Source organism: Pelecanus crispus, chromosome 10 (genome assembly GCF_030463565.1).
Source record: "Pelecanus crispus isolate bPelCri1 chromosome 10, bPelCri1.pri, whole genome shotgun sequence".
Lineage (NCBI taxonomy): Eukaryota > Metazoa > Chordata > Aves > Pelecaniformes > Pelecanidae > Pelecanus > Pelecanus crispus.
This window is the reverse complement of record NC_134652.1, coordinates 15,406,788-15,430,136: the sequence shown is the minus strand read 5'-3', so window position 1 is coordinate 15,430,136 and position 23,349 is coordinate 15,406,788. Positions and strand designations below refer to the sequence as shown.

The 23,349-nt window shown below is 45.3% G+C and overlaps 1 protein-coding gene across 2 annotated transcripts in view; it reads left to right on the top strand.

Moving 5' to 3' along the window:
* Positions 1-22,156, top strand: part of WBP1L (WW domain binding protein 1 like) — a 62,366-nt gene extending 40,210 nt beyond the window's left edge. For both annotated transcript variants that reach the window (XM_075717557.1, XM_075717558.1), the window contains exons 2-4: positions 6,247-6,349; positions 17,153-17,314; positions 19,825-22,156. In XM_075717557.1, the coding sequence (XP_075573672.1) occupies positions 6,247-6,349; positions 17,153-17,314; positions 19,825-20,564 (1,005 nt within the window). In that variant the 3' untranslated portion in view covers positions 20,565-22,156. The remainder of the gene's footprint in view (positions 1-6,246; positions 6,350-17,152; positions 17,315-19,824) is intronic.
* Positions 22,157-23,349: the final 1,193 nt, after the last annotated feature.

The following is a 23,349-nucleotide window of genomic DNA, read 5'->3' as shown; positions in this document are numbered from 1 at the left end:
GATATGTGATTTTGAGTAAAAGCCAAGTAGTAACTCGTAAACAGTGGGTATCAAATACAGTTTTTCTGTTGGTTGTTTCTAACATATTTAAGATACTGACAGTCACTTCTATTCTGTTACTCTGGGTGCTTAAAGAATATATATCATTCAAATACTGACTGTGAGTTACTCAAAATACATATTTTTAATCATTTTTCTGAAGATTGTGTCACTTGCTTAAGTCCATCCTGCTTTGTTGTTACGGGTGTGGCTGGGTACTGAAAGCAAGGGACTGTAGCCTGCGAGTAATGAGATTAGTGAAATAACTAGCTCAGGATTTTTATTTTTTTTAATTATTAAATAGATGCTTATTACCAAAGTCCCCTATGAGAGCCATGAAACCAGAAGGTCTGGAGCAGTCACAGGTTGAGCCCGAATCCTGTTAAAACCAGTAGCATCTTGCCGTCCGGCAAATGCCAGCTTGGCAGTCTTCCTTCAGCCTGCTGCCGGGCTTTTCACTGTGTCCCACTGTTTGTACGCCTGTTGTTCAGTTCCTTGCTCACCCCTGTCATCCCAATCTCTTCCAGTTCCAAATAGTAATTTGCTGTGTAGTGCCTTGACAAATGCTGTACCAAAGTTTGGAGAGAACAGGAGATTACAGTAGGTCTAAAAAGCTGGCTATCCTAGAAGAGAGAAATGGCATATAACCTGCTGCCAGTAAATGCAAGTCACATTTCAAAGTGTTTTCCAGGGTGTCTGGGTATTACCAAGGTTAGGATGAATACTCTGGCAGGCTGAATGACACATAGAGGCCATATAAATGCAAGGTGCTCATATTTAGGGTAATGGAGGCCGGATTCTGTGGAAAGAGGAGACAGAGCAAAAAGCTAAAATGGTTATTAGATCTCCGTGGTATCAGCCACTGCTGGTTTTGGTTACCTGGTTAATGCCAGCTGAGGAGTCATCTTTTGTAGGTGGTTCACTGCCAACTATGCACTTTAGAGCGTGGGCTGTGGTGTTTGTTGCTGCAGTTGCACGTATTAATTTTCAGCTTGGAAAATAGCCACACTGGTCTGGAATTTGCTCATCTTCATCTTTCTCCTTTTTGACATAGCAACAATGTTCCCAGGTTAACTGCTGACTTTTGAGAGTAGAAAAGTGTGAAGTACCTTGATCCTTTTATTGTAATGATACTCCACTTGTCAATCAGTTCTCGTTTCCCTCCATTTCCTACATTGGCTTGAGACGCAATAAATCCTAACAGATTTACAGGCAACCCAACCATTTAGTACTGAAAACCCTTACAGAAGTAGGATAAGGAGGTCTGATTCCATCCTTTCTTGCAGTGAGGGACAGTTCAGGCAACCTTCAGACCTCTGTGAATGCCTCCTGTCTTGGTCAAAATCTGGGGCATGATCTTTAATTTGCCGCATAGCCCTCCAGCAAAGGTCCAAGACTAAACTGGAAGGTGGAGAAAATAATTGGCTTTTTTTCCCTGGCGTTGATGTTAAATGTTTGCTGTAGCTTCAGATGTGACAACATATGGCACTGCCTTGAGTTCTCTTATACCTACCGCTGCTGGGTATTTTAAGGATTATTTGTAAAAGCGCCTGACAGCAAAAGTGTGCTAATGGCAAAGTTGCCAGCACGGTTGTGGGTTTATCATTAATGCCAAATACCAACAAGAAAATGAGTTAAAAAAAAAAAATCATATTTTTATTCTAAGTTGTTTTATAAAGTTTATGACAAGTGAAAACTAATCCGAAGTGCCACATCTAAAATATGAAGAGACTCTCCAAACTCACCGAGATAAAGTCTTCCCAACTCAACTGGCTGAGAAGAAGCCTGCACCAGATTTAACAAATGGCCTCTGTTGGACTGGATGGGGAGAGAACACAGACTCCAGGACTGCAGAGCCTTATCCTGAAAGCTCCCAGCTTTGGAGTGTGCGTCAGGGATCCAGTGAGTCCAGTTCCTCAGATCTGCGTCAGCTCTTAGGTTGATGCCAAGGAGGCAGTGATGCACATGCAGCCTGGAGTACGTGCTGCTTTACAGGACAAAGCCAATCCCTTGAAGTTAGCTGGAAATCTCCTAGCCTTTGCAGGTGGGAGATAACGGATGGCATGTTCAGGCTTCTTAGTTGCAAAACAGGAATATTCTGCCCTAATGGAGTTGAACACTCTTTGAGAGCAGACTTGTGTAGATGCTGCTTAGTAATCCTGTCCGGAGGCGTTTACAGTTAGCTGAACAAAGGCTGGTGGGGAGGGATGTGCTTGCCTGGACAACAAGAAAACAAGACTGTCCTTCAGCAGGGAAGCCTGTGCTGGAATGCAGTAGCCACTGGCTATTGGGGAAGAAAGTGCTTTTGGAAAGAAACCCTCCCCCTTCCTTGTTTTTGTAAGACTACCTAAAAAACCCCGCCAAAACCTCTTCGTAATAGTTCAGTAAAAACTCCATGCTGCTAAGAATGATTAAAAATGATCATTATAAGCACTACTGGAAATGGAAACTAGAAACAAAGGCAGGTCAATAAAGTGAGTGCTACAACTTTGCTTCTATGAGATTTCCCCCACCCCCCCATATACTTTTCTTACCTATAAAATTACTCTTTCAGTCCTGTGCCTTGTCCATGCCTGTTGGTGTGAAAGAGGAAATAGTGTGCTTTCATAGCACAAGCACTTGTGATCTTGTTTCCAGGAGACATTTAGGCTATAGATAACTATATTGCTGGTAATGTCTTAAGCTGTTACCATTTGGCAGCATATGACACTAAGAATGAATGGGAGAAGGAAGTGGAAATACTGCAACACTGATGGTATGAAAAGTGCAGGCTGGGATTTGATTAGAAATTGAAGCCTGATTAAAGTGCTTGGCAGTAGGCAGAAGATTGCTAATAAAAAATGTCACAGTCTCTGTCATGGCCTGTACTGATGGCACAACCTCTTCCTTGGCTTACAAAACAGTGCAAGAAACTGTACAGTGGCTCAGCTTTTCACAGAAATGAGTCTTGACTTAAGTGGGGAGAGGAAAGGAGACTGAAACACTCAGTCCAAAGGAGACACCTGTAACATGTCCCAAAACAATGCTCTCCTTGTGCTGGAATCTTTGCTTAGTAGACTTTTTGCAAAGCTTTGTTTTCTTTACATTTTATCTCTTTCCCTGTGCCAGGTTGAGTAACCTAGTGTTGGAGGTAGCCGTGCTCTGAGCAGGGATCGGGCCATGTGACCTGCTGGGATCCTTTCCAAACTAAATTATTCCTTGATTCTGTGAAACTGTTTGGAAACAAGGGTGACAGTTCTGGGTCTGACACGTGGCACTGAGTCTGACGGCTCCATGTTCCCAGAAACCCACTGCTGGCCGGGCTGGGCAGAGGGCTGCAGAAAGGCTCCAAGAGGATCTGTGTGGACTTCGAAGAGCATGGCTGATGACCGGCACTGCAAGGACTTTGAAACTCTGGACTTCCTGAACTGCGGGCGCTGAAAGCTAACTGTGAGACTATTCAAAGGTTCAAGTGCATATGCATTAGCAAGGAAGATAATTTATCTTGATCAGTGTGTAAAGAAGCTCCAGACAGTAAGATTTGAATTCTACTTAGCTAGGAAAACAGGACGTTGCTTGAGACTTGATCTCCAAAAGCAGGCAGGAACAACCTGCAGAATACCAGCCTAGCTGCTGAGGATCTTTCGTTCAACATGTACACTCATTCCCTCATCAACCTGTTTGCCAGCTGGGCTAACAAGAAGCAACCCTGCACATAAGCATATGGCATTGTGGAAAGGTCATTTCAAATATAATAAGGTTGGCAAGAGGATAATGTGATGAAAGTCTCTGAAAACAGGACTGCTGCAAGTTCTTAAGTGGGAAAAATACAGTGATGTTGAAGCTGTTACAGGTTGCTGCTGCCAAAAGACACTGATGTGTTCCTTATTGCTACTCTTTGAAGTAGACAACACTGAATGGAAAAAATTTTGGGGGAGTAAACACGTGGTCAAGAGCAGATCAGTGGTGTGATGCAGAGGAGTTCCTGAAATGGCACTGTGGGACTCTCTTCTTTCACCAGCTCCATGTGATTCATTTAATGGTTCAACAGGTCGCATTGATCTTGCTGTGTCACAACCTCAGCCGGTCACTTTCTGGCTTGTGCATTATCAACGGGATTACAATTTTGCAATGGGATCTTAATTTCTCAATTCTGTTGATGTGAGAGCCAAAATCTATGCTGTTCGTCAGTTGCATTAACTTTGCAAGGCCAGCAAAAATGAGGAAAAGTGTAAATAAAGTAATAAGAGCAGATAAGAGATGTGTCCTGTTTCTAGTTCTTTTGCTGACTAAAATTACAATTTTTGGAATGAATGGCATGCCTGAAGCAGAAAATGCTGTGCTAGCTCAACAGTGTCTTCCTAAAAGTTGCTGTGAGCCGCTGCAATTAGAGATGGAAAACACCTCCTTACCCTATAGGAGAATGTTGTGTCTACTATTGGCATGTAGCATCTCAAGACAAGAGTAGAAAATGTTTGCTTTAGCTACCCGCAGTAAAGCAATTTGACTGGTCTGTCCAGCAAAATGTTCTTTTCCTGGAAACAGGAGGCAGGTACCTCTCCAGCTTGTTGCCTCTGCAGATGAATTTTAAGGAGATGGTCTGTTGGTGCTTTTTAGAGCCTTTTGTGGAAATCATGATACCTGTGGAAGGTGGTGAAGTGGTATATCATATGCGGAGTTGTCTTTGCTGAACTGTGCCCTCACACAATCAAAACCCCTTCAAAAGTTGGTGTGACTTCTTAAGAGAAAAATGCATCGTGGGGTCTTTTCTGTTGAACCTTAGGTGGTAGGAGGTTCTTCTGCTTTTAGAAGTTATATTGCTGCTGTAATACGGATGCTCAGGTGAGGGACCCACAGGCCCAGTGTTGAGGAGGTACGGCTCTGACTGCGGTGCTGCATGGTGGGGGAGTGCTGGTGCTCCCCCAGATCCCCAAATAGACTGAGTATTCTTAAGAACTTAGTGCAGGACTCTTCTGCATTGAAACTGCTGCCTTACATCACTTGTTCAGCGAGGTGGTCCATAATTTGAAATGGGCTTTGTATTTTGCACATATGGTGACTCCATAGAGGCTTGTGAGAAGTGTGGCCATGGTGCACTCGCATAAAATAGAGGAACAGTGCAGCTCAGCGAGTGTTGGCACCCACTGATGTACATTCCTGTAGCCTGCTGATGGGGCTTGCTGCTCTTCCTAGCTGGCTGGGTTTTGTTGGGCTTTTTCGTTTGCTTGTTTTTGTTCGAGGGTGGTTTTTTTTGAAAGATGGTACTTACAAAATGAATTCTTTCAACATGTCTTTCGGTATAAACCTCTGCACGTTTTCTTTGCCATATCATAAAAGTGAAAGTGAAAATTTTAGACTTTGTTACAGGTTTGTTTGCAACATCAATGTTTTTTATTAAGATCTGTTTGTTTCTTAAGAAACTGCCTAGTGTATTCTAACTTCCAGGCTGACCCAAAGCCTATTAGAGGATGTACAAACCACAACCTGTAAAACGCTTCTCTTTTCCTGTGTTTTGTACTTTTTCCCACCCATGTTTTCAGACTAGCAGGAAAACATGGGACTTCCGTGAAGCAGTGCACGATGTGGGGGACTGAGATCTCACACCATAGTCCTTTTCCATCTTAAGTGTCCTGAGGACCTGCTGGGTGATAACAGCTGAGTACAGCTGATTTGGCTCTGCTCCTGGACTACTTCGCTATTCCAGGAAGACGTTTTACAGGAATGCTGATCTTACATAAAGCACATGGCTAATTCTGAAGGAATCATTTTAGATTGGAATCTCGCAGGAACATACTGTAATTATCATTTAGATCTAAATGAATCCAAGCGGCCTTTTCTCAAATTATAATGTTCTGTTTATTAATGCATTTCCTCCACTTGGCATTCAGCCCCAGTAATGCAGCGATAGTGTGTAAAATGTGGAGCAAATGACATCTCTTCTTTAAGAGAATGCCTGGCTCCCAAAACATAACTTTTAATGGAAAAGGAAAGGAAGGATGAGAAAGCAGTGCTGACTAGATGCTAAAGCAATGTAAGTCATGAATTTGGAGATACGGGGTTTTCTTCTGAACAGTCCTTTGTGTTTTTTGGTGATCCTTAGCTGTATTTTAACCTCTTCCCAAGACAATAACTTGTGACTTTTCAAATGCTTGCAGATCATTGAGTAAAAGATAACATTTATAGAAGATACTGACAAAGCATCTTAAAAGTGTGTCTGTTTAATTTTAGGACAAGGAAACCTGCATGGGTGTCAACAATCAAAGTTACATATGTGAAACGGGCCACTGTTGTGGACAATCCCAGTGTTGCAACTACTACTATGAACTCTGGTGTAAGTCCTTCTGTTTTGTATGGCTTCCCTTCCTAATCTGCATGGCTCTCATACCATACTACAGGTCTGGCTTGTGTCCCGTGGGATTTTGTATTCAGCCCCTGTTATGCATTGCCATTGCATTTCGCTGCAACACAAACCGGAGTTGACCTGATGTGGCAAGGGAAATAGAGTTGTTACAGTGGGCATCACCTGCTTTTTGGGGAGTAGTGGGTCGTCTTGCCATCTTCATCACTGGAGATTTGTTGTTTGGTCTTCTCACTGATTTGGGCAATACTGTTGAGGGTACTCAACATTGTATGCGAGTGAGGAAACCACGCTTGAGGGAGAAATGCCAATATGCACAACACTAGAGTTTGACACAGAATTAATTCGGTATCTTTCATCTTACTGTTTTAGTTCTTTGCAAGAACAACAGTTTAAATCTGATTTATCTTTTTAAAGCTGTCCTTTCAAGGAGGGGCGTCAGGACGTTTGTTCTCTTCAGGATGCATTGTGTTTGGAGCGTAGCTCCTTGGCCAGGGAGGATCTTGGTAAATGTTGTGGGCTGACAGTGACTGAATACTGTGGGCTGTGAGGAACATACACTGCCCATTGCAACCCCTCTTATCTCCTCTTCCCCAAAATCTGGGAATTAAAACTACCGGTGTTTCTAGTGAGTGGTTTAGTGAATATACTGAAGTCCCTTTGGATGGCAGCAGGCGGGTCAAAGCAGGTCAGCAGAATTCTGATAAAGATACATGGAAAAATGGGAAGTTGAAAGGATAGGAAAGTAAGAAATACTGAATTTTAAAGGCAAACTTTTAGAGTTGTGCTGGTCTGATGGTGTCTTCCTTTCTTGAGGAGGAGCACAAAGGGTTGAACATCGATGTTGACATGCTGTTGTGTTGCCAGGAGCCTGGGCTGAGAAGGCACCTGTGCTCCCAGAATTTGGAAATGTGAAACTCTGAACATTGTACCCCCACATTCAAGACTTACCACACCCACTGGTATCTTGTAGCTTTTATGCAACTGTGCTATCTACTTAATCCCTCTGCTGTGCGCAGTTTCACTTTCTGAAAGTAGCATGTGTGCGGAAATGTATTACACATACAAAGAGTGTCACTTAACCTGCATCCAAGGACAGGGTTAGCTGACACTTCATCCTTTGATCTAGAAACATGCTTTTACTTTTCAAATTAACCAGTGAAGCATGGAGGATGTGGTTGTAAATTAAACAGGACTCTATTAGACTCCTTCAAGACACACTGTGCATCAGACTGTAGGGGCTGGCTGTGTTGATACTAATGGCAGGATTTGAATGTATTGCAGACCTTTTACAGCAGCTTTATTTTCAGATGTGTTCAAACAGTTCAAGAAACGATTCAGGACCAGGTGGGCAGCTCCAGGTACCCTAGCAGGCTGAGAAACAGGCATGAATGCATGGCTGTCCTGGACTGCCTGGTTCAGGTCATAGCAATTGGCAACACAGGCAGGATAGATGTCTGGAATTTGTTCGGACTATATGGGGATGCATGGACAAAGCAGAGTGGGGAAGGTCAGACCCGGTTTTGGATTTGTGTGGGTGGGAATGTAGAGGAAGAGGCATGTATGCAAGGGCTTACAGACTCTGTAGCAAGCAGGATCTAAATTGAGCAACAGCATGGAGTACAGCTGCACACTGGAGTTTGTTGCATGGTTGCCATGTTTCTCCCATGGACATCCTGAAAGAGAGGCTTAACTGAATTGCATGCAAACAATACAGTCTGATCAATAGCCCCCTGCCATTTTAATGGAATGATTTACTTTAACTGTCTTTGTGCTCTCAGTATGGCACAGACTTTTATACTTGGCAGTGCCTGGCTGCATCATAAAAGTTCTTGGAAGATAAAACCAGATTTTGTTAGAAGGAAGCAGAATATTTCAGGCTTATTTCTAGGGTAAGCACAGAGGTTATGCTGAGATCATGGAATAAACATATTAGTGGCACACAGTGCTGGATGGTTCCTTGGCAGGAATGGGTTTCTGTGTTGAGATTCCCCTTCCTTCTGTGTTGCAGAGAGCATCATATACTGCACTGAGATGAGGGGAATAATGCAAACGTGAGACCTGTTCTTCCAGGCTTTCTGCAAATTCAGGCAAACATCCAACATTGATTTAAAATTGGTTAATGTTTTCAAAGCTTGCTTTGCTATTATGAGTGTTAGAAAAAGGTTTCTGGGACTGGGAGGGGAGACTTGGGTGGGGCATGTCCTCTAGATTTAAGAAAACTCATATTCTAGAGCTTGTGACCACAGCTGCAGAACTTACCTGCTGCTCCAGGAATTGTTGAATATCTTTGGTAGGTACGTGTGGTGAGGTACTCTTAAGACCTTCAAGGTGAATAGCAATAATTGTATATGTAAATAGTCTAGAGCGGTGATTTGATGGTGTGGAGAGCAACAGCTTTACATTCTTGGGAACAGAGTAGCTTTTTAAAAGTTATTATTAACTTTTGGTTAATGAAAAGTTAAGTTAGCAGCACCTTTTAAGTATGGCTTTGTGGTTGTTCTGTGTTTTTATTTTAACGAGTGTTTGCATGTACTGTAGTAGCTTTTGAGAAGTTTCTGCTGCTCTTGACCTTCTCAGACCACCAGTGCTATGGTGTGCCTGAAAACAGACCTCCTTACTAGTCCTGTTGAATTAAATCCTGGATTTATTTACCACCACAGGTTCGTGGGGAAAAGAAGCAGAGGAGGGTGGCATTTGAAATGGAAAAGAAAACTAGTCTGTCTTTGCTGGACATGCCTTCTGAAATGTGATCCTGTCTTGTGGTCACTTGGAGTTTTTCCCATAAAAAGGATCTTTTTCCCTGTTTAAGAATTTGAGGGAAGTTTGTCTTTGAAAATAGCTGATCTCAACATTTCTAGACAGCAAGTAAAGTTGCAGTAATTATAAACCAGTCCTTGAGGGTAGTGGAATAGGATGCAAAATCAAGGTATTATTTTGTTAAGGGGTGGAGTGGAGGAATGGAGAACATGATATGCCAAGCAGGTGGACAGCCTGTGTTTAAAATTAGATAACAGCCCCACAGATTCCCCACCCGTCTCTTACTTTAAAAAAAAAAAAAAAAAAGTGCCATGTTGCCAAATAGTAAAACTATATCCAGATTTATATATATAGGTCTAATAGCTATATAAAAGTCTAATTAGTTCTTAGCTCAAGCTTGGTAGCTGGTAATATGGGGGGAAAAAGTACAGTAAGTCTTTTAATTTTCTTGGAATAGAATCATAAAACGTAGAGGGGAAGAAGGGGCTTTATTGTTGCATTTCCTCACATCAGGAAAGGTGTTTGTTTGAATGGTGGTTGAGGTGGTTCAGCGTTTTAGTCTAACAATTTCTTTGGGCTCCCTAGAGAGCTCACAGTCCCCAAGGGAGAGATTGTGGTCTTGGAAGAACGGCAGCAGCCGCTGGATTTTGCTTACTAACAGTTTTTATTCAGGTCTGTTACAATGTGATTGTGATTTGCTGGAGTTTTTCAATGTTGGCCTTTGTCCAGGCCTGACAGGTGTCTTACTGTGTAAATGTTCCAAAACACCCCTTTTCAAAATACAGGAGAGAAGGTAATCGAGGAATGCAGTTCCCACATTTTGCAGGTTAAGAATTAAGGCTCAGACGTTCTGGATTTTCCCAAGTTTAAGCGTGTAAGGTGAACTGAAAACCAAATCCAGATCTCCTGACATCCATCCTTGTGTCTTTCCTTGCCTACTGAGGACCAGCTTGAAATTAGATGATTCCAGAGGCTCTGAACACAGCAAGAAAAGTTGTAGAAAGTATTTCACATGGTGTGGTTGGAAGAGTAGTACGCTGTGCTTCAGGAATTGTGGAGCATGGAAACAAGCAGCTGGTCACTGCGTGCAGAAGGTCTCAATTGTAGGATTTCAAAGTTAGAGGGCTTAGCTGGTCTTGGGTCGTTTAGGTACTGTACAACAAACCTGCATTGGTGATGAGTGAGTATTCAAGTGTTGGATGTGCCTATTTTGCTTCATTTTGGCTGCTTTAACAGTGATACTGAGCCCCTCTGTTTCTGAAAGAAAAGAAAAAAAGATCTTGACTGTTTGCGCCCTAGTGGAAGGGTTGTACGGAAAAAATGTTCTGTTTGCAGGCAGCATAGTTGATGTTTTTGCTGATTTGAGTTGAAGATTTTGCTCATCTCTGCACGCTTCCCCATGGAATCTCTAGACAGCTCTTTTCCCCAAAAAGTGTGCTGCCAGAAAATTTTGGCAAGGATCCAGTTAGTTGCTAAAACTAAAGCAACTGCTGTACCACGTACATGTTCCAGGTCAGCTTTATAATAGGAATTAATTTCCAAGACTTTGCTGCAGTCTCCAAAACCCTCAGTCAAACAACACATCAGTCCCGTGTTTTCTTCCTCACCCCGTGTTATCTTATCCTTCAGTATAACCAGGTCCTTTTTCAGAGAGGGATTTGCCCTGTTCCTTGCCTTCCACCCAGCCTCCTCCATGGCTGTACTTGCTTTCTCTTTCCTAGGTGTATCAAACTTCACCTTTGGCTGCTGTTACCCCTCAGCTTCAGCAATAACTCTCCCATGACAAAGTGTAGCTGAAAGTATAGGGCAAACAAAGCAGATGTCACAACCATGCAGAAACTCATGATAAATAGGGTCACCGAGGGACTTATTTCCTGATTTCCTTGTACTTTCTGTAGCCTAATCCAGACAGCAAAATCATCTTAAGCTTGTTTTGGTGTGGCTCAGTAAAATTCACAAGTGCAAAGGAGAAGGCAAGCTGTCTTGCATAGTCTGACTGCGCAGACTTTTGCCCCGTGGGGCCTGCTTCCACCTACTCTGTGTTAAACAGCAAGGAAAGGCAAGAGAGCTTGCTGGTGCTCTTTCATCCCCTGCCTTCTGTACCTTCAACCCAGCTCTTCACCAGATATCCAGATCTGTTGGTGCAGACTGTTCTCCAGATCTTGTTCCCAGATGTTCTGGATGTGGTCTCAGCTGGACATTCCCCTCTGATCTCTGTTAGACCACTGTTCAACATGCCTTTTACCAACATAAACATTGGGAGGGGTAAGTCAGCTGGAATTGACTGGATTTACAAACGTATATTCTGGAGCACAGGAGCAATTGCTCTTCAGAGGCTCCCTCGCCAGGAGAGAGGCATAAAAAGTGTCTGCAGATTTACTGCCTCAAGTTGACTCATTGCAAGATAAGCAAAGGATTTTTCTGAAACCTGTCTTTTCCCATCTTATCTCATGGCAGTGGGTGTACCATGTATACCGGACACTATTCTGAAAATCAGAAACCAGCTGCATCTCCTTTTGTCTGAGTTGCCAGTCTGGGAGCAAGCAACCAGGAGTTGGAGATGTTGTCTTCAGCTTTTTTCTTTTGCCATTGTATTCTACAAATACTCAGTAACCTTTTCCTGCAGTGTGGTCAGGCTGGGGCTGCAGTTCCACTGATTTAAACTGACATAAAACTGTCACTGAAAGTCACAGTCTTCCTCTTGCTGCTGTTGTGTTCGGCAGATGAGTTTCGACCTGCTCTGGTTCCCTCAAACCAGTTCAAACCAGAGTTGCACACAACTTTGGGCTGGCACAAGAAGAGGTGGAGGAGGCAGCAGGAGGTATGGAAGGGACAGGCAGAAGAGGAGCATGTCATTCAGCAGCTTCTTTTTTTCCTTCTTAAATGTTCATAGGCCTATGGCCTGGATCCTTCATCTGGCATTCTTGAGCAGCAGTTTTGACTTGTACGGGGTCGTGTCTGAAGTAGCAGGAGATGATGCGGTCTCTGTGCCAACGGTACTATTAAATCCAAGTGCATCCGGGTTGTGGTACCAATTAAATCTCTCTTCTATTTTTGCTGATACTGTTGGCCCTGTGAAAGACAATGTTTTTCCAGCCATGACTGACTGTGAGGCCACCATTTGGAACATCACGTTTTACTCAATGAAATTGTCCCACTTCTCCTTCTGTTCAGCACCAGCTCTCATGGAGCCAAAGCTATTACCCAGATGCTTGTCAGGCAGACACAAAAACACTTTGCAGTATGTTTTGGCTTGCTTTTAGGGGACTTCCTGCCAACAGAGCAATGGCATTTGCCCAAGTTTACCATGAACTTGAGGGCAGATTTCTCTGTTCCTACCCTTGGAACGCTCCAGAAAACGTTTTCCATTTTGCACAGGATAAAAGGAGCTTCCTGCAACGGGAATGCTGATGGCAACATCCCAGGCAGCAAATACAGTACATCATCAGACTGAACGTTGCTCCCCCCTTTTTCATGAGGAGGGAATGCTCTGGGTTTTTTTATTCATAAATTATTTTATTCTTAATTATTCTTAAGTTTGAGGAAAACTATGGTCAGTGTTCCAGAAAGGTTTTTCTTGAAGCTTTAAGCCTGGCATGTTCTTTCACAGCTGATAGAAAATATCTCTGGTGCATGACCATGTGATGAGGCTCCCTTTCCCAAGAACGCTGTAAACGTAGCAGCCTTCTCTTTCTTTGGTATTTCTTCTGCTTGCAAGAGATGGCTTTCATGGGAGCTATTTCTGTTCCTGGGCTTTCTGCAGCTCCCATTCCGACTCTCTGAGCTTGACACTCATGTAGAGCTTACAGCTCTGAGCCTGTCTGATGCTGGGTAAGAGCTTGGTACTTCTTTTTTATTTTTATGAAAGGATTTGATGTTCTGACAGGGAAATCTCTTGGCAAAACTCAGCTCCTTGACTGTGTCCAATTCACCCTTTGGTTGAATCATTATCCACCCATTGTCATCACCAGTGGATTTGATAGAAAATAGAGCAATGTTTCTCAGGGCTGAGCCTTTTTTAGACTTGGAGTGTTTCAACTTCTGACTCTTCCATTAACCAAGAGCGAGCTTGAAATTGCCTTCAAGTCCAGCAGTCCCCCAGTGCGTGTTTAGCTCCGAACTGGTGCATCGCTTCTGTTGATGCTGTCCCTCAGCAGTTGTTTTTCCAAAGACCTTCTTTACTCTCTGCCTGTCATGTTGCCCTCAAGTTGCCTCCCAGTGGTCACTGCCAAGTTGGCAGTGGGAAATACTCTCTCTCAAATCAGGCATTTAATGGCAAACTTGGCTCAGGATACCCAGTGTCTCCCAACCTTTTCTCCTTTTCCAGTGACTGCAGTGATAGCTCAGCGCAGTGCAGCTGAAAATGAGCTCGTGTCCATTTGGGAAGGAGGCACATGTTGAAGAGCGTGGGGGAGGCTTTTGGGGACGAGGAAGGCAACTAGAAGCCCAGTTTTACTTGGCTTTTAGAGGCTTTTTAATGCCAAATTTCTGTTGCCTGTGCACATCTCGCCCATTTTCAGCACGAGGCAGAGCCAGTACCTGCTTTTGCCAGGTGTTAGTGTGTATCACTACTGTGCTCAGCCTCTACGTTTCCTGCTCGTGTAGTGTTGCCTTTGGGTGAATTTGAAATTCCCCTCCTTCCCCTCCTGCCAGATGAGCTGCTGGGTGCACGGGCCAGTGGTCTGCTCGGCTCACCTCCCTTGGTTTGAAGCCAAGCATCACCAGGTGTACAAATGCACAGCTCAGCCCTGGACATCTTCACTGTTCACTCCATGCTTTTAGACATAATATTTACGATTGCACTTGGCCTTGTATGCGTAGCTTTATTCCAAATAAATGACCATACTATATATTTGCTAGGCTTTTACAGTTTTTCTGTTCTGCAGCCAAAATTGCAGCTGTGCCCAAACTTCTGGCTACGCCATGTTGTAGAGCCTTTTATGGAGGCCCTGGACTCCCGGCACTGTGCGGGGCTTGCAACCAGAGCTGCACCTAAATCTTCTCTCAACACTGGCTTCCCTGCTCAAGCAAGAACCAAGGAGCCCCTTTGGTGCCTCAGCACCTATGGACATCCCATCCTGTTGCTTCCTATGCACCAGGGGGGCTTTCAGCCCTGCAGTGCAGATGTGCTGTTGTGTGACAGGGTGGAGGCAAAGCCATGAAAGAGGCCACCAGAAGGCAGGCCAGCAAATGGCTGTGGTGGGCACACGCTGCTGTCCTCCTGTGATCATCCAGGCAAGTCCTTGGGCTCGTGCTGAGTCAGGGGTTGGGTAAGTCCTAGAAGCTCTAGGAAGTGTCAGCGGTTAATGAAACCAGGCAATAACGTGGTATTAGTGGGTTCTTTTTCTGGAAATTCCCATCAAAAACAACAGATCTCATCCACTTGTGGTTGCAAGCGTGCATAGACCCTTTCCATGAGAATGGAGGTGGTGTTCCTGGCACCGTGGCCAGATTGCAATCCAGTAAATTATGGTGTGTTTACTTAAAATGCCACCTGCGGTTTCAGTAGGATCCAGCATTAATTTATTATCCTAAATTGTTGTATGTTGTTACTGCCTGTTGTTTACAGAGTTGCCGCACGTCTTCCCAGGAATGGCTGAGCTCGCTTTGACCCCTACTCTGAGCTTGTGCATCAGTTTGTCTGCAAAGCACTTTGGGATTTTTTTTGGAATGGGTAGAGAAGTTTTCTAAAGAAATACTTTTTTAATCTTCTGGATGGAGGCTTGGGTGGGAGCAGTTATTCCCTGCAGAAAAATTTAGCTGCTGCAGCTGAGATTGCTTAACAGTGGCAGTTCTCCAGGACATCTTAACTAACTAAGTGCTGCTTGCTACCATTGCATCTAGAGTCCTTGGGAAAGGACATGATCAAATGTGTTAAAAAGCATCTGTTTTCATAACTGTAGCTAAAATCCCTGGATAGCTGGGTGTAATTTTCCATTGTTTTTGAACACATGATCACGGACTGCTCTTCGAAAATAAGGAGTACTTGGAAGATGAACTGCAGGCCTGCTTCAGTGCATGGTGGCATGCTGTGCCAATGACCTGGTTTTGATGAGTGCGTTCTTGCTTCCTCAGCAAGCAAGAGCCAAGGGACCTTCTCTTAGCAAGAAATAAAGTGTATTGGTGGGAGTCTTCAAACTGTGAGACAGTGTTTGCAAATGCCTGGCTTTGGAGGGAAGGGTGAACTAGACCAATCCTTGTAGTTAATATAAAAAGGCTTTCTTAGAAGCAGGAGGGTGTTTGGAGGGCAGTGGACACTTTCTCAGCTCAGTTTGAAGGAAGTGTGGAGGGCATCTCAAGTCCTTTGTCCTTTGCTTCTCTGGAGCGAAGATCACAGTCTTCTCTCTGCCGTTCATGGTACAGCTGAGCAGGCTGGCTAGAAAAAACTGCCTAAGAACCCTGATTTGCAGCCAGGCAAAAAAAATGGAGCATGTAACACCTTCATTTGATAGCAGGTTTTGATAAGTTCAGGTATAAGGCGGAATCCAGTCCATTAGGGAAATCGGTTGCACAAGGCAAGAGAGATATTTCAGTTTGCTGCGCCAAAATACGTGGAGAATTTAGGTTACGACACAGGGAGGTGAAAGTCCCTGCTCAAACTGCTCGGAGGCACGATACAGCATATACAGTTCACCTACAAACAGCCCAGTGCAGGGCTCCGAGATGTGTGATATGGGTCAGTTGTACTTTGTCCTGAGCCAGAGCAATACTCCTCTCATTCTTCAAATTCCTAAACTGTTCACCTTTCCCCACCCAGCTCTTAGCAGAGAAAACATCGCTAACTCAGCAGGGGATGCTGAAAACATCAAGGTATTGTACAGGCAGGACTAGGGGTTTTTACTAGGGAGAAACAAGCAGTTTGATCTTACAGGGCAGAATGGCCATGCTGAAAATGGACTGTAGCACTAGGAGTCTTCATTTTGTCTGCTTGGGAATAATGAAGAGTGGCAGAGGTCTTATCGAAAGAAAAATGGTGGTGTGATCTCTGCTGAGAAGCGGTTGCCAGGCCTACATGTTTCTAAAGGGGGAGCTCTCCTGGTATCCTTAGCTGCAAAAGCTGAGCTTAAAAAAGATAGAGATCACAGACATCTCTGAGGCAGGTAGAGCTGTGGGCTGTAGTTGCAGGAGAAAAAAGCCTCATCTGAAGCGAACATTGTAGCTCTTGAAGTGTCTCTCGGAAACATTTTTCTAGCACATGTAAGCATGATTTACGGAAAGGAGGGGTTATTCCACATGTTGGAGGGAGTGGAGAAAATTCAGGAAGTGCTCTTTTGAAATTCCCTTTTAAGGAACAGCGTACATACAGTATAACAGTGCACAGAAACCAGCCATGACCACAAATGGAGCAGAAGTTAGGTTTCTTGAGGATTCAGAGTGGGGGGCTAGTTTAATTTAATTTTGGATAATTTAAGACATTGAATACAAAAATAAGTTTTAAAAATATTTTGAGACATTTATGTAAAAAGAGTATGTTTTTGTTAAGCATAACAATGAAGGGTTTGGGCTAGAAATTAAAGAGCAGTGCAAACAAAAGCAAAACACAGTGCTTGGGGTTTTTCTTCTTCTTCTGTGGTCAATCTGCAGAGTGTCTTTTGTATCTTGATTGTTATTTTCAAACCGAAGTGGCTGTGGGAGACAAGTTCAATGCTATTCACAGCTCTGCTCATATTTTTGGCTAGAAGAAATGATATCCAAGGGGTGGGAGAGATGGGGGGGGAAGCTTAGCCCTGTCTCCATATTTCGTTCTCCTCCACAGTTGGGCCTATTGAACATACTCCACACTGTATCAAAATGTGTACAGAGCTACCCAATTTTGTCAAGGCTGCCAGAGTAGCAGTCACCCACGCAGGTGGGTCCATGTTGAAGCCTCCTGGTGTACTGCGTATTTCTGCCTTTAGAGCAGTGCGGGGTTCAGATCTGGGCTTTCTGATGATCTTCTCCGTTGCCTTCGTGGGATTTCCTAGGATTGGATGTGGCTCTCACACTGTGGTTAACATGTGCTCTCCCCCACTGCAGGGTTTTGGCTGGTGTGGACCATCATCATCATCCTCAGCTGCTGTTGTGTTTGCCATCACCGACGCACCAAGCATCGTCTCCAGGCCCAGCAGCGGCAACACGAGATCAACCTGATAGCTTACCGGGAAGCCCATAACTATTCAGCCCTGCCGTTTTATTTCCGTATGTACCTCACACCATTTTTTCCTGGAGGTCATGGGGAGCAGGGCAGCAGCACGTTTCCCATGTTGGGCAGAAGCAGGGAGCAGTAGTTGGGCTCAGCAAGAGGCGGGGGGCAGCTTTCAGTTTTACTGCCTAACCTTGGCTTGTAGAGAGGAGGTGATGTATTCCAGCGGCTGGATGCATTTGATCCCCCTTGAGTCTGGAGTTGAACCGCACCAGCTACAGCACCTTCACGCCCACCCTTGATTTGGCTCTGTGAGTGCAGTGATTCCCTGGGTGTTTTTCTGGGAAGGTTCTTAAAATATCTCGTTCAGGACTTTATGGATGTTCCTCCTTTCCAGCCTGCACTTGCTGCTGCTGGGACTGAGATGTGGGAAGTGGCTTCATGAAATTCAGTCATGCGGGCTGGGTGGCAGTGGTGCCTCAGCAGGAACCATGCTGGCTCCCGTGCTGTGCTGCGGTCCCCAGACAACGCTGCTGGTGAGCAGCCCTAGGAGTCTGCACAAAGGAGCTGTTGCCCATGGCTCAGGGAGAGTACAGTCGCTTTGTTCTCTCCTTCATGCCTTGCTACACTGTGCTAGAACAGTGGGTCTCAGCCTTTTGACTAGAGGTACCACAACTGAGTTTCCTGTAATGGACTGTTGAATTGCATGTATGAACTTGCTTTTCTCATTAAACTCTTGCAGCCACCTCAGAAATAATACCCAGCTGCGCTTCCCTCCCCAGCCCCAGGGATACGCAATTCCACATGGAAAACTGCAGTGCTATCTTTAAATGTTTCCAGTATTTAAGTCCATTCTGTCTATATTGACTGTTTTGTTGCCTCTTAAGAAACAAAATCTTTCACAGATTTGAGGGGCTGTAAGTACAATCATAGAATCATAGAATTGTTTAGATTGGAAAAGACCTTTAAGGTCATTGAGCCCAAACATTAACCTAGCACTGCCAAGTCCACCACTAAACCACGTCCCTAGGCACCACATCTACACGTCTTTTAAATGCCTCCAGGGATGGGGACTCAACCACTTCCCTGGGCAGCCTGTTCCAATGCTTGACAACCCTTTTGGTGAAAATTTTTTTCCTAGTATCCAATCTAAACCTCCCCTGATGCAACTTGAGGCCATTTCCTCTCGTCCTATCGTTTATTAGTTGGCAGAAGAGACCAACACCCACCTCGCTAAAATCTCCTTTCAGGTAGTTGTAGAGAGTGATAAGGTCTCCCCTCAGCCTCCTTTTCTCCAGGCTAAACAACCCCAGTTCCCTCAGCGGCTCCTCATAAGACTTGTGCTCCAGACCCTTCACCAGCTTCGTTGCCCTTCTCTGGACACGCTCCAGCACCTCAATGTCCTTCTTGTAGTGAGGGGCCCAAAACTGGACACAGTATTTGAGGTGCGGCCTCACCAGCGCTGAGTACAGGGGGACAATCACCTCCCTGCTCCTGCTGGCCACACTATTCCTGATACAGGCCAGGATGCTGTTGGCCTTCTTGGCCACCTGGGCACACTGCTGGCTCATGTTCAGCCAGCTGTCGACCAACACCCCCAGGTCCTTTTTGGCCAGGCAGCTTTCCAGCCACTCTTCCCCAAGCCTGTAGTGCTGCATGGGGTTGTTGTGACCCAAGTACAGAACCCGGCACTTGGCCTTGTTGAACCTCATACGGTTGGCCTCAGCCCATCAATCCAGCCTGCCCAGATCCCTCTGTAGAGCCTTTGTACCCTCAAGCAGATCGACGCTCCTGCCCAACTTAGTGTTGTCTGCAAACACCTGGTTGTCCTGTACGTGCCACATGATGGCACTCAAGATGATCTGCTCCATAACCTTCCCTGGCACCAAGGTCAGGATGACATGCCTGTAGTTCCCCGGATCATCCTTCTGGCCTTTCTTGTAGGTGGGCATCACATTTACCAACCTAACAATAAACCAAACTCTCTTGCCAGTACTGTCAATTTATTCTGACTGCACCAGAAAAACTGGATCCAGCACTAAAACAACAAGGAAAAGCCAGAATCCTAAGTTCCTTGTATGTTGCTCATGTCTATTTGTATTTGCACAAAGCTTTGTGAGATGAAATCTTTGCTCTTGAAAGTGGAAACTCAGCTGAGAAGCCAGTGTTGGAGAGGGCTGGCGAGTTATCTCCCAAGTTGTTCCCTCCAGCCAACACAGGCCATCCCTTGGTGTGGTTTTTGGGGCTGTATTGGGGTACAGGGCAGTGGGGGGAGGTTCACCTGGTAGCCCTAAGCATAGAATTGAGAGCAGGGAGATCAAGCTGCTGTTCCCAGCTGTGTCCATCGCCTCCTGTGATGGTGCCCTCCTGCACCGCAATTGCTGCTTCTCTAAAACATGACATGTCTCACTTGGGCCAAGTTTTGCCACCCCTTGCAAAGCCTGTTGAGCTGTTTAGCAGGAAGGTGCTGGTAGATGATGAATGACATACCAGCCTGTATTAATGACTTGTTTCCTGAGATAAGCTGTTCACGAAATAACTTCTCCTCCTTGCCTCCTACTTTTAGGGTTTTTGCCAAATTACTTACTACCTCCCTATGAGGAAGTGGTGAACCGACCGCCAACACCCCCCCCACCATACAGTGCCTTACATCAGCAGTGCGTCCCAGCAGGCAGCAGTAGCACAATCCCAGACACGCCAAGAAACCTGCAGCCAGCACAGAGCAGCTCGGCAGCACCCAGCGGCAATAACAGCAGTACTGACAACACCGGGTCCCCTGGCCTTGGGGACCCTGAGCCTTCCACCACTGCGCTGGTTGAGCGAGCGGTTGCCAAAATGCAAAGCATCGAGCCTGGCAGTACCAGCACGGGAGCCGAGCTAGTGGAGAGGGCCGGTCCCGATAAGGATACAGAGTGCAAGGAGGAACTGCTAAAAGGTTACAGCTCTGAGAGCTTGGAGCAGAGCAGCGCCATTCCCGACGCGAAGGACAAGACGCCGGGCAGGCAGCGCCGTTTCACCGGCGACTCAGGCATCGAAGTCTGCGTATGCAACCGGGGCCATCACGACGACGACCTCAAGGAGTTTGACGGGCTCATCGATGATGCTCTGGACGGGCCCCTGGACTTCTGCGACAGCTGCAGCGGCCGCCCCCACGGGGACGAGGAGGAAGGGCTTTTTCATGCTGCGGAGGAGCAGCACCGCGAACACAGCCACCACCACCTGCCCCGGCAGCCGGTGTGTGTACTCTTGAACACAATAAATGAGCAGGACTCTCCAAACTCTCGTACCAATAACTCCCCCAGCTAAGGTGGCAGAGTGGAAGGGAGAATCGGGGGAAAAAACAAAGAAATAGAAGTGGAATAAGAGGATTAAAACTTTAACAGGAGGAAAAGGTGATACAACCTTCTTTTTTTAGTTTGCTTTTCTTTCTCCCCCTCCAATATAATTCGGGGACTAGTCCCCGAAGGCCCAGCTCGCGGGGGATGGGTCACTCTGGGTTTTGTTAATCGTGTCCGTCCTGCTCCGTGGGGCAGGGACTGATGTTTCTCAATGAGACCTTCTAACAAATGGAACTTTCCCAATGGTGATTTTGGTGATGGTTATTATGAGTTTGTTGGTTTTAGTTTTCCAAAACTGCTTTATCTCGCAATCAGTAAAGCTCAGCAAATCTCACCCTGGGAGGATACGAAATCACCATAAGGCTTCAATCTCCAGGTGTCTTCCCAGAAGCAAGCAGCTTCTGACAGTGCCGGCAGTCAGTAGCCCAAGAGTTCTGGTTTGATATAGTGCTCTTGAGGCATTGGGGATTTCTTTTCTTTTTCTTTCTTTTTTTTTTCTTTTTTCTTTTTTTTTTTTTTTTGTGTCAAGTTTTCCTGAAGCTGATGAATGCCTGAACACATCAGCCCTATAATCTCTGGTGCTTCAGTGTTTAAGACAGCGGGTAGGAAATTTCCCACTTGAAGCTGGTGACTGAAGGACCAGTTTCTTCCAGAAGGAGTGTTAGTCTACCATAAGCAGTTTGAAAAGAAAGGGTTTGAAGAAATTTGCCTTTATATGTCATTTTTAAAGACGAGTGTATTCCTTCAATGCCTCCAAGAGCACAGTTAGAAGTAGAATCCAGGCAGCTGGGCTGCCTTCCAAGTACTGTGGTCTCCGAATGACCTTTTCCCGGTGTGCTGCAAAAGGGATTGGCTTTATTTTTTTCCTTTTTTTGCACCCCGAGAGCAGCACACTCGAGTTAAGATGACAAAAAAAGAACAGGGCTCTCTTTGGCCAGCGTGCCTTCAAGCTTCAGTGATGCATGTTGAACAAATGGAGACGAGAGCTCCGTCCATTGCGAAGGGATGACTTACCATGTAGATGTGGAAGACCTGTGCAGTATTCTTTTTGTTTGATCCAAAAGCTTGGTGCGATTCTAATGTTGACCACTTAAAAGAAATGAATGTCTGTTTTCTTTTTCTTTCTTTTTTTTTTTTTTTTAATGGTGGCAACTGGCTACTGTATAACGTCTGTGAGCGTGTGTGTGTGACTGCAATCCATGCATGCGAGTCCTACTGGTAATATGAAAACCTGCTGTAAGACTGCAAGAAAAATTACTGTAGCTTTGCTTTAATAAACAGTAGAGATTTTGTTAGTAACAACCTGAAAGAAGAAAAAAAAAAAAAACCAACAACAACGAAGAGCTGAAACTAACATTCCCTGGTGTGCTCATGTGGAAGAGAGCACAGTTCAGACTATGTACCTTGTTCTCTTGTTCTCGGGTTTTCTCCCCGTCCCTTTTATAATTATGGTCGTCCAGATCATTACTGTTATGGGGAAAAAAAAATTGAAACTGAACTCAGACATACTCAGATTTGATTGAAAACCAAAATCAGTTTTAAATAAGATGGAAACTAAAATATAATGCGTTTTCTGATAACTTGTCCGTGTGTATGTGTATCATTTTGTGAGTTAAGAACAAGATTTGTCTCTAGTTTGTGGCTTTGTTTTGTGTTTTTTAACTAGAGGTATGTAGCACTGTGCTGGATAGAGATGACCGAGCAGGACAAGTGGTGCTTATTTCAGTATTTTACCCACACATTTGAGGAGAGCGCTTTTACCTTAGAAGGTTTAGGAGACTCTCACTCCTTTGCCCATCACAGCCTTCCATCAGAACAGCTGATGAAGATAGCTCTTCAGTTTGTGTCTTAGGGCGCTCTTAAGAATGAAGGCCTTTGATTTGGATTCAGGAGACCTCGTTCCTGGATGCCTGGAGCGTGAGTGGTAGCGGAGAAGCCGTGCGTGCCCCAGAGCCGGGCTGGCTCGCTGTGCGCTGCGGCTGCCGGGGGACTGGTCACTTCCAGCCGTGTTCACCAGCCACGTGTATCTTTTAGAATGAAAGATCCCCAGTGCCACCCCTAGGAATTCTGTACGTATTGGCACCTGGCTTTGTTCCTTGTGCCACAGAGGAGGCTAAAAAAGCACATCAGTCCTTACGGAGTGGGGTTTTACCGTTGTAAATCCTGGGGACGGTCCCGTGCTGGTGGGAGACCCTCTGCCAACATTTCTATTGGCATAAGACAAAAATCTCCATGTTTGCTTTCCTGCCATCCTACTAAGGGCGGGAGAACCCCCAACTTCTTCTCTGGACATAGAGGTGAGTAGCAGTAAGCTGAGCTGATGTTTCTAATCTTAAAAAGTCAGGAAGAACGAGTGGTGTGCCTGTTACGACTCCTGGAGGTTTTTCAGGCTTTGGAAGACCATGAAGAAACAAACAGGGCACAAACCATGTCTCTTAAGCTCGCATGCCCCTGAGGAGGAGCAGGACTATCAGTGTGGTGCTTGGTGCTTCAGGCTTTTCGACCTGGAACAGGGGCAGCTGGTGCGGGGAGGAGGAGTGGTGCAGGGCAGGACACGGGGCAGGTGAGCTCCTCGGAGGCATCCCGGCTGGTGCCTCTTCAGGGGAAAAAACACGGCAGGCAGAGGACTCCCAAAGCTCCAGCCTTGGAGCTTTAGAAAGGTGCTTGATGCTCACATTTATCCCTTTGTAGAAAGCCAACAAGGCCCAAACAGAGCTCTTGCCCAAATGCATACTATGGGTGTAAAATGCTGG